The following is a 10,819-nucleotide window of genomic DNA, read 5'->3' on the forward strand; positions in this document are numbered from 1 at the left end:
GACCTTTCAGTGGTCTCGGTCTCCCCACCACACCCTCCCCCCAAAAGCCACCACCCCAGAACCCAGCCTAGCAGGAGGCTCTCCACACATCTTTTCCCAGAAAGCTTCTCAAATCTCAGCCTAACACCCTTGAACTTGGGCATTTCCATTCTAAGAACTATTGCTGTTTTCTAACTTTTCACTAGGCTTTATGACACCAGAGCTAGAAATGCACAAACCTTCAAGCCAGCCTGCAGAAATGGGTCCGTTTGTGGGAGGCAAACCCCAAGAGACTCTTAACCACAGAGAACAAACTGAGGGCTGCTGGAGGGGAGCTGGGTGGGGGATGGGCTAAATGGGTGCTGGGCACCAGCACTGGGCATCCTGTGTTAAATGATGAATCACTGGGTTCTGCTCCTGAAACCAATACTACCCTGTATGTTAACTAGCTTGAATTTAAATACAGTTTTTTGGAAAGGAAAGAAAGAAATGGGTCCATTCACAGTACATTAATTTTTTTTTTAATGTTTTTTTATTTATTTTTAGGAGAGAGAGAGAGAGAGAGAGACAGCGTGAGCAGGGGAGGGTCAGAGAGAGAGGGAGTCACAGACTCTGAAACAGGCTCCAGGCTCTGAGCTGGCAGTCAGCACAGAGCCCGACGTGGGGCTCGAACCCATGAACCGTGAGATCATGACCCAAGCGAAAGTCAGACGCCCAACCGACTAAGCCACCCAGGCGCCCCCACAGTACATTAATTTTTAAACCAGTATTATTTTAGAGAGTTAAAAAGTACAGACCCAGTGGGAAAATGATAGGGAGATTTCTTTTGAAACCTCTTCCTTACACTGAGAAAGGCGAGGTTTCTTGTTAACTTCATTGTTTCCCAATGCAAAAAAAAAATTTTTTTTTCAAATGAGTGCCAGTGTTTTTAAAGCCCTGTAGAAACATCTGATCTACACAGCAACCCTCTGTGTTGAGCAGTGGAATGGGAGTTTGCCAGGCCAGGGAAGGTTGCTGGACAGACGGAATTGTCAGGCCGAAGTGGGGGGCGGGGAGGGGGACAAATTACCAGAATGGACCTCCTTGGAATGTTCTCCTTTTCTACTTTCAAAAGAATGTGTTTGTGACTGTTAGAGGTGTTTGAGTATTGGTAATTGTTCTGCTGATTGAATGAATTTAAGAAATCCTGCCTTCTTACTTTCCTCTAAAATCGCATGTATTAGAATTAAAAGGGCCCAAAGCAAATCTTCCTCGTAGGGGAAAGGCTGGCTTTGTCTCCTTTAAGAAAGTAGTTGGGTGTTCTGGAAATGACACTTAATTCCCTTCCTCCAGTAGAAATGTAATGTAGTCGTCAGGACTCATATGCGGGTATCTTTTAACTCCTTTTATTTTTGTTGTTACTTTTCAGGCCAAATTTGAATCCCTCTTCAGGACATATGACAAGGACATCACCTTTCAGTATTTTAAGAGCTTCAAACGAGTCAGAATAAACTTCAGCAACCCCTTATCTGCCGCGGATGCCAGACTCCAGCTGCACAAGACTGAATTTCTTGGAAAGGAAATGAAATTATATTTTGCCCAGGTGAGTGGCGTCCAGTGGTCCACATGCTTCTCCTTCTCACCCTTTTTAAAAGTAGCTTAGACATTGATTATGTCATACATTGATTTTTTATACATACACATTTCAGTTGCAGTGTTGGAATTGAAAGTATATCCTAGGGGCGCCTGGGTGGCTCAGTCGGTTAAGTGTCCTACTTCGGCTCACGTGATCTCGCAGTTCATGGGTTCGAGCCCTGCATCAGGCTCTGTGCAGACAGCTCAGAGCTTGGAGCCTGCTTCGGGTTCTGTGTCTCCCTCTCTCTGCCCCTCCCCTGCTCACACAACATCTCTATCTCTCTCTCCCTCAAAAATAAATAAACATTAAAAAAATTTTTTTAAGTATATCCTATTCATGCCCTTCCTTATTCACCAGGTATCATTATTCATGATCATTTTACCGCAACATTAAAATGTGTTTAATAAGATCATTATCCAGGCACATAATATTCTACCATATACATATTTCAGACATATTTAACCAGTCTTGACTGTAGGACATTTATCTTGTTTTCTAATTTTTCACTATCCTTGATAATGCTGCAGTGAACACTGTTACATCTGTACCCTTTTTTTTTAAAGCATGTTTGTCATTTGAATGACAGAAGCAACACAGAGTCACCGAAACAATCCAAGTACAGTTCAGAAGTCCCTAAAGTTAAATAGGTAGACACATTTCTCCCCTCTCCCTTCAAAGCAATCTGCCTACCGTAACCACCTTTAAAAATTTAGTGTAAATCCTTACACGCTTTCTCCTTCACATATTCAAACATACAAACGCATTAGTATGGGTTTAATTCAAACATACAAACGCATTAGTATGGGTTTAATTTGCTTGCACCAAAAAATGGAGTTACTACAACCTTCTCTTTTACTTAGCAACGTATCGTGGACAGCCTTTCTGGTCCATGTGCACCTTCTGTGTTGATTTAAAACTCTTAAGAATTCTTGGGGCGCCGGGGTGGCTCAGTCGGTTAAGCGGCCGACTTCAGCTCAGGTCATGATCTGTCTCACAGCTAGTGGGTTCCAGCCCCGTGTTGGGCTCTGTGCTGACAGCTCAGGGCCTGGAGCCTGCTTCGGATTCTGTGTGTGTCTCTGACCCTCCTTCGCTCACACTCTGTGTGTCTCTCTCTCAAAAATAAATAAACATTTAAAAAAAAATTTTTAAAGAATTTATTTTGAGAAAGGCAAAATTCATACTCTAAATTTTCAATGTCTCGCCTATTTTAAGAAAACATCATTACCATCTTGACAATAAACTATGAAGGGGAAAAGAAGAAAAAAACCATCATCATGGAGCGCCTGGGTGGGTCATTTGGTTGAGTGTCAGACTCTTGATTTCTGCTCAGGTCATGATCTCACAATTTTGTGATCGAGCCCTCTGTTGGGCTCTGCGCTGAGCATGGAGCCTGCTTGGGATTCTCACTCTCCCTTTCCCTTTATTCTTCTTCCACTTGCGCACTCTCTCTCTTTCTCTCTCTCTCTCTCTCTCTCTCTAAATAAAGAAACGGGGGACGGAGGGAGATAGAGGGAGGGAAAGAAAGAAATGAGAGAGAAAGAAATGAGAGAAAGAAAAAGAAAGGAGAGAGAGAGAAGGAAAGAAAGAAAGAACGGAGAAAGGAAGGAAGGAAGAAAAAGAAAGAAAGAAAGGAAAGAAAGAAAGAAAAGAAAGGAAGGAAAGAAAGAAAGAAAGACAAAAAGAAGGAAGGAAGGAAGGAAGGAAGGAAGGAAGGAAGGAAGGAAGGAAGGAAGGAAGGAAGGAAAGAAAAGAAAGAAGGAAAGAACTCAGACATCAGCATGTATTTGAAAGCAAGCGACCTCCAAAATGGCCCATCACCTTGGGATGAGTAGCGCGGGGAGAACCTTCCCCGCTCACTCAGGAGGGCTGCAGAGGAGAGTGCACGGCGTGGGCATGGCCACTCCAGGACTCTAAGATTTGTGCCGCATGTTTCTAGGAATTTGCTCAAGGGTTAGGGCGGCAAACTTCTTTCTGACCGAGAGCGGGAGCTGAGTGGAGCCTCGCTCCATGCAGGTTTTCCAGAAGCCACAGCCCCCAAGTGCGGGCGGCCACATGGGCCCGAGGCTGCCTGGCCTGGCTTGAAAGGGGGCCTGAGCTCCCCAGGCCAGCACAGGAGTGGGCCCTGTGGAGAGGCTTCAGCAACCTGGGCCTTCGAATACAAATCAGAGCTGGGATGCCCTGCCCCCTGGTGGCGTGTGCGAAGCACAGGTTTTGACCTTGGATCTTTATGACTGAGCCCTCCCCCAACTTTTCCTTATTATTAGAGTAAATGCAGGCTCAGTGTGAATATTTTANCCCAGAACTGAGAAGATTTTGATGTAACATCTTTCTGGACAGCCCTCTAACCACACTGATAGGGCTTTTAAGACCAAACTAGCATGCTAGGTTATTGTTCATACTGTTGTTTTTGAGTTTTTAAATTTAATTTAATTTCTTTAAATTTACATCCAAGTTAGTTGGCGTCTAGTGCAATAATGATTTCGGGAGTAGAATCCAGTGATTCATCCCCTACACACAACACCCAGGGCTAATCCCAGCAAGTGTCCTCCTTAATGCCCCTTGTCTACTTAGCCCATCCCCCCACCCACAACCCCTCCAGCAGCCCTCAGTTTGAGTCCCTTATGTTTTGCCCCCCCCCCAGTTTTTATATTATTTTTGCTTCCCTTCCCTTATGTTCATCTCTTTCGTGTCTTAAATTCCACACGTGAATGAAGTCATATATTTGTCTTTCTCTGACTAATTTCGCTTAGCATAATACACTCTAGTTCCATCCACATTGTTGCAAATGCCAAGATTTCATTCTTTTTGACTGCCAATATATACAGATATACCACATTTTCTTTATTCATCAGTTGATGAATGACATTTGGGCTCTTTCCATACTCGGGCTGTTGTTGATAGCGCTGCTGTAAACGTTGGGGTGCGTGTACCCCTTCGACACAGCACGCCTGTGTCCTTCGGATAAATACCTCGTAGTACAATTGCTGGGCCGTAGGGCAGTTCTGTTTTTAATTTTTATTTTACAACCTCCATACTGTTTTCCAGAGTGGCTGCACCAGTGTGCATTCTCAAGATACTATTATTTTTTTTTAAGCTCCTGGAAGATGGATCTTTTTTCCTTCCTTGCTTTTAGCATCTGATCTGGAACCCCAGAGGGAAGGAAAGGTGGGATATCACTGGGCGGGCGGGCGCCCTGGGACCCCCTCCCCGCTTTGCCCTCCCAGAAACTGTATCCCCTTAGAGCTGCTGCTTAGCCTTTTGGGACTTCTGTTCTCCCTTTGTGATCTGAGGAGCTGGAAGAAATGGCCGAGATCCCTCTGGCCTCGGCATAGTGCTTTATTTTTTCCATTTCTACTACAACGATACTAGTTTGCCACCTGTCTGGGTCCCTGGTGATTCCTTGCAGTCCCTGGGACTGTGGATCCCGGTCCTGGGAGGGGCTCCAACCATGCGTGCGCCATCACCCCTTTACCTTCTCTACGCAGACCGGGTCACAAGCCCCCCTGAACTGCACACGTTCTGCCTCCCGGTCGCAGGCTTGTCCTCTGGCGCCTGTCCTTACACAAACTGTCACTGAGTGCTGTGTCCTTGCTCGGGTTCTTTCCTCCAGAAACCACCCGCCTGTATTCCTTTCCCTCCACAGACTTTACACATAGGAAGTTCCCACCTGGCGCCCCCAAATCCGGACAAGCAGTTTTTGATCTCTCCACCTGCCTCGCCGCCAGTTGGTTGGAAACAAGTAGAAGATGCTACTCCTGTCATAAACTACGATCTGTTATACGCTATCTCCAAGCTAGGCCCAGGTAAGCTGTGCTCTCGGGCGGGCGCAGGGACACAGACGGGCAGAGATGGTGCTCAGGGGCCCCGACGGGGATGCTCACCCGCCTCGGGGAGCGGCCCTCTCCCCGTTGCCCCTGCGTGTTTTGTGAATTGTTGCTACTTGCATTCATCTGCGTCTGTAACTCACGTTGCTGGGAGCGCACATGCCTGCATGCCTCTGGGCTCATTCCTTAGCCGCTTGGTTGGTCAGTCACTGGGACCCCCCTGTGGCCGCCATCATGGGAATCCTTCCTGTCAGCCACTGAGCACAGCTTGTGTGGGCAGCTCGAGACCCGATCCCAGGTCGTGAGCAACTAGACTTGGAAAGGGAAATCAGACCACCCTACACTTTCAAAATTTCATTTTTAGTCAAGGTAGTTGATCTGATTCTCACCTGAATGTTCAAGGGAACCATAGCGCTAGTGAAGAAAGAGCCCCAGTCATGCAAGCCCCTTCTTGGCCCCATTGGGGTGCTCCCCAGATGAGAAAGAAGGGGCTTCAGTCCTCTGATGGGACGAAGGTATAATAATTCAGGGAGATAACAGGTACTCTGGCCTCAGTCTTCTTCTCCATACAGTGGGTATCACCCAGCGGAGTTGAAAGCGGCAGGTGAGAAAGCCCCTCAAACAGTGCCTGGCCCCTAGGCAATGCCCAATACATGATTTTTGGAAACAATAAGATGTCGGCGGTTCCTATCCTACCTGCTGGGATTTGGGTGGGTGGGCAGGTGTGAGGCAGGCATCTTGGGGCGAAGTGGTTTGAATTCACCCTCCTGCCCTGTCTATAGAGCAAATAGACACCGAGGCCATCAGCTCCTCATTTCTTCTTAACCAGACATCTGATGGTATTCCTTTGGATTGAGGGTTTTATTTCATGGCCCATCAGCAGTTTCATGCTGAAAAGATTATGTTTCTGAACACACTGCCCCAGCGGAAGTTCCCTGTGCGGGAGAAAGCTAGAATCACATTACTGACTGCTAATGGTGGCGTGAAGGTCAAGACGGTTCCGGCCAGTTCGCGGAAGCGCGAGCTCCTGGCCGAGGTGGGTTAGCAGAGCTGAGGGCTGGATGGACTCGACTGGGAGGCTAGACAAGAGGAGAAGCGGGTCCTGCATCTGGGCGAGGTGACACACCTCCAGGGCTGAGAAGTGCTGCTAAAGGCAGTTCTCCTCACTCCAGAATCTACCGCTCCTTTCCAGAAGACTGATTTGAGAAGCCCTTTCAGAAAATAGACATAATCAAACCCATTCAAACTGTTAGTTTACGTAACAGTGAGCTGGAACCAGGTTGTATATTGGGCTGTGGCTTCCCAGCCAACAAGATTGCAAAGATTTTGCAAATCTGGCGCTCCACTGCAGCTTTCCTGATGGTGGCTGATTGGTGGGTAGTTAAGGACCCTGACCAGACATGATCTTGTGACCCCCACCTTAATTCCCTCCCTGACAGAGCTGAGGCTCGCTCACTTTTTCAGATGCAATTGCCATTCACATTCCAGATAGAGACCTCACAATTACCTTTTTTATGAGGAAAAGTGCCTCCCGTGTTCAGAGGAGTCCCCAAAGCAGCAGGTGAGAAGGTCTGGAATCGGCTGGGGAAGAGCACACAGAACTTGAAGGAAACCGCCGCTCACCTCGCTGCACCCCTACAGGGTAGAGCCAACCGCAGCCAATCCCCCTCCCACCTGCTTAAATCATAGCATCATAGTAGTAGTATCTCTACTACTCACCACCTCCCACCAGTAAGGATTACCTGTTTGTAATCGTTAGTAAAACTAGGTGACACTTACGGGGCCTGCGCACTGTGTACCAGGTCCTAAGAACCCTGCTTGCTCTTAGCCAATCAGCTCTGTGAGGTCAGTGCCGTTACTATCCCATTTCTCAGAGGAGGCCATGGAGGTTCACAGGAATGTGAAGGAATGTGCCCGTGGGCTCTGGGTCCTGAGTGGAGGGAATCTCGGCCCATGTGTCGGCCACGGGCTCCCTTGACCCTGAAGACGCAGCCAGACCAACGCTGTAGATTGCTTCTCAGTTACAGACAGCTCAGCGCACCCTTGCTGGGCCAGAGTGGCCTGAGCTGGACTAAACGTGGTCAGACTCAGGCTGAAGTAGAATTGCAGGGCGCTCCTGGCTCCAGGGGTGAAAGTTGTCCTATGAAAAGGATGCTGTGGTCAGAGATGTTTTTGGAGCACCTGATTTCAAGAGCCTCAAGAGGGAAGCCTGGGTGGCTCAGTTGGTTAAGCATCCAACTCTTGATTTCTTTTTTTTTTTTTAATGTTTGCTTATTTTTGAGAGAGAGAGACAGAGACCGAGTGTGAGCAGGGGAGGGACAGAGAGAGAGGGAGTCACAGATTCTGAAGCAGGCTCCAGGCTCTGAGCTGCCAGCACAGAGCCCGACAGGGGGGGCTCGAACTCACCGGCCATGAGATCGTGACCTGAGCCAAAGTCAGATGCTTAACCAATGGAGTCACCCGGGCTCCCCCCGACTCTTGATTTCTGCTCAGGTTATCATCTCACAGTTCGTGAGCTCTCTCTCTCAAAATAAATAAATAAACTTTAAAAAAAGAAAAGAAGAAGGAGCCTCTCAGTGTCCTTTCCCTAACATGTTTTATTCATGCCCTGTCTTTTCCTGAACACATGCTCCTCGCACCGCAGTGGGAAGCCGTCTTGGTATTTTAGGAGGCCTGGTGGACACGTTAAGTGTAATTTAAAAATATACTCTTTGCATAGCTTTCACATGCTGGGATTCAGTGTTTGACCTAAAGCAGAATAACATACAATAGTGACTCTGTGTGTGCATGTGCGTGTGTGTAATTTTTTTTTCCCTTGAGCCACCAAAGAACTGCCAATCCAGAGCATGTCTAGCTGTGTCCCTTGGTCCCCAGTGAATGTCCCCAGAAGCCTGGCCGAGCAGACCCGTACATGCTTTTCCACTTGCTCTTGCTTTTTGCCTCCGCAGCCTTGCCCGAGTCACTCTGCATTTCCCTTCTCTCCCCAGGGGAAAAGTATGAATTGCACGCGGCGACCGACACCACCCCCAGCGTGGTGGTCCACGTGTGTGAGAGCGACCAGGAGAATGAGGAGGAAGACGAGATGGAAAGGATGAAGAGACCCAAACCAAAAATTATCCAGACCAGAAGGCCGGAGTATACACCCCTCCACTTAAGCTGAAGTGGAGCCCGGATGCAGAAGTATTCCGAATCACGCTCACGGGGAGGAATCTTTTTCTGTGGAAGTGGCCGCTCGCAACCGGGGAAGTGGCAGCCGTGATCGCTGTGGCAGAAATTCCAGTTCACGTTGCCCGGAGGAGAATCAAGGCTTCGTCCTCTGGGTCTAACGCTGTGCATCCGTCAATGTTCATGGCTTCCGGGCAATGTCCTGGGCCAATCACTGAAGTTTAAGGTGATCGCACGAGGACATTTGGGCACATCTCGAGAAAACCGATAACCGATAGCGTTTTGTACTTGTTTTTTTCTGGCAGGTTCTGTTTTTTGTCACAGGCAGCTTGATCCCTGGGTGTGGGGAGAGCCTTGTGTTTCCAGCCAGCCCGTGGGGCAGACTCTCTCTACGGGTAGGAAGAGGCACCATGAAGCCACAAAGTGTCTGGTGCAGGAAGGCCGTGGAAACAACAATGCAATGTGGGATTTGTAGCGTTTTCATTTTTCTCCCCGTCACGTTCTAATGTTTGTGCATGTACATTACTGATTTTCTGAACTAACCTCTGTTTGTGTATAGAGTTACACCATTGTTGTTTCACCCATCATTTGGGAAGACAGGAAAGCATTTGGAAACTCGATCGCCTTTCCAGATTCACGACTCTGAGACTGCATCCCCATGTGGGATTCCACCTGGGATCCGCACACTCAGCATCCCATCCGATGCAACTTGGCCCTTGTGCTTTTGGCAAAAGAAGTCGATCTGAAATTCCTATGTAGAGTTTCACTTCGTAAAGTTCAGAGAATAGTGGTTTCACTGCCATTTTTCGTGGGTGAGAAATTTTAGGTTAGGTGTTTTGGGTCAGACGTTGTTTCCGTTTATTTCTTTTACATGGTGGTTTGCACACATGAATCGTAGCCAAAATACCTTTCTGGGGAACTGTTGGTTGAGATAGTTGACTTTTTTTTTTTTTTTACCCCCGCTAAGACATCAAGATAAACTTGTAAATAAAGCCGAATGGCATTTATCCATTCCCATTGTTCACTCGGGTGAAAAATACGGCAATGGAAGATTAGTGTCAGAGTATCACCCCCACTTGTGACTTGTATGTTGTAGAAAACGCTGTTAAATGTTGGACAGGACTTGAATTCAAAGCATGTGAAGTGGGTAGTAGATGTGTGGTGGAATGCTAGGGACACAGTGCCTTCCCCCATTAATTCCTGATGGAATCATTACACTAGGTGAACGTCTGTGATTTTTTTCTAGTTGTAATGTGTGTGTCTGCTAAGTAGGTATTCTATTCTGGCCTTACGATACCATAACAAAAGTTGTCATTTTGAAATCCCTAACGCCCAGTAACCGTGCATGCTTTGGGAATTTGGAAGATGGTTTTCTTTAAGAAGCAAAATGCATTAGATTGTTCATGTCAAGAAATTGACGGAATGTTCTCAAAGCCCTGTTTACAGTACTTGGTGAGGTGTGGCGGGGTTGGGGGGGGGCAGGTGAGGGAGAGACCATTGCATAGCTGTTCAAGTGTTCCAGGCTAAGTGCTTTTAAACTGGAGAGGCTAACCTCAAAATATTTTTTTTAACTGCAGTCTATAATAAATCAACACAATATGCTCTTTACGGAAAGGTTGATCTTTGTGCCCTTTTATTTCTGATGCTTTGTCTGTGAACCCTCTGAATCCTGCCGCCTCCAAAGGATTTTTCCCTTCATCAGTTGCCATTTAGAAACTCCTGGTTCTTTGCTGTGGTTCACGGAGGGTCAACCACACTGACCGTACACCCCCTAGTAAAGGGGAAAATGGATACAACTGAAATCAGAGGTCTGAGTATTTGCTTTGTGGAGGGAGGAAAGGAAAACCCTCTTCACCAACAAAACCCGCAGCTCCACTAAACAACAACGTATTTGACTGTTAATTGGAGGAATTGTCTTTCCTGTTAGAAGTCCATGCAAGACACTGAATGACAGAGGCCAGTTATGTTCTGAAAGTCTGTCTCTGAGCCTTCCGTCTGAATCCCAAGCAGTCTTTTCCCTGGAGCCCTGTGACACGTGGTGGTGTGCTTTCGCACCCGCTCACAAAGGCCTAGATAACCCAGGGATTATTGGCTGAACTCTAGCAGACGACATTAATCTTGATCAAGATTAACATTGGGCACTTTTCCAGGAACATTCACATGCTCTTCTTTTTTTTTTTTTTTCCCTCTTACGAATACCTCCTCCTGTCATGTCCAAGAGAATTAACATATTTTC

The 10,819-nt window shown here is 47.2% G+C and overlaps 1 protein-coding gene across 1 annotated transcript in view; it reads left to right on the plus strand.

Moving 5' to 3' along the window:
- Positions 1 to 10,191, plus strand: part of RCAN1 (regulator of calcineurin 1) — a 12,240-nt gene extending 2,049 nt beyond the window's left edge. The window contains exons 2-4 of the mRNA XM_077765475.1: positions 1,388 to 1,561; positions 5,238 to 5,397; positions 8,406 to 10,191. Coding sequence (XP_077621601.1) covers positions 1,388 to 1,561; positions 5,238 to 5,397; positions 8,406 to 8,578 — 507 coding nt within the window. The 3' untranslated portion in view covers positions 8,579 to 10,191. The remainder of the gene's footprint in view (positions 1 to 1,387; positions 1,562 to 5,237; positions 5,398 to 8,405) is intronic.
- Positions 10,192 to 10,819: the final 628 nt, after the last annotated feature.

The sequence above is a fragment of the Crocuta crocuta genome, unplaced genomic scaffold, assembly GCF_008692635.1.
Source record: "Crocuta crocuta isolate KB4526 unplaced genomic scaffold, BGI_CrCroc_1.0 scaffold84, whole genome shotgun sequence".
Classification (NCBI taxonomy): Eukaryota; Metazoa; Chordata; class Mammalia; order Carnivora; family Hyaenidae; genus Crocuta; species Crocuta crocuta.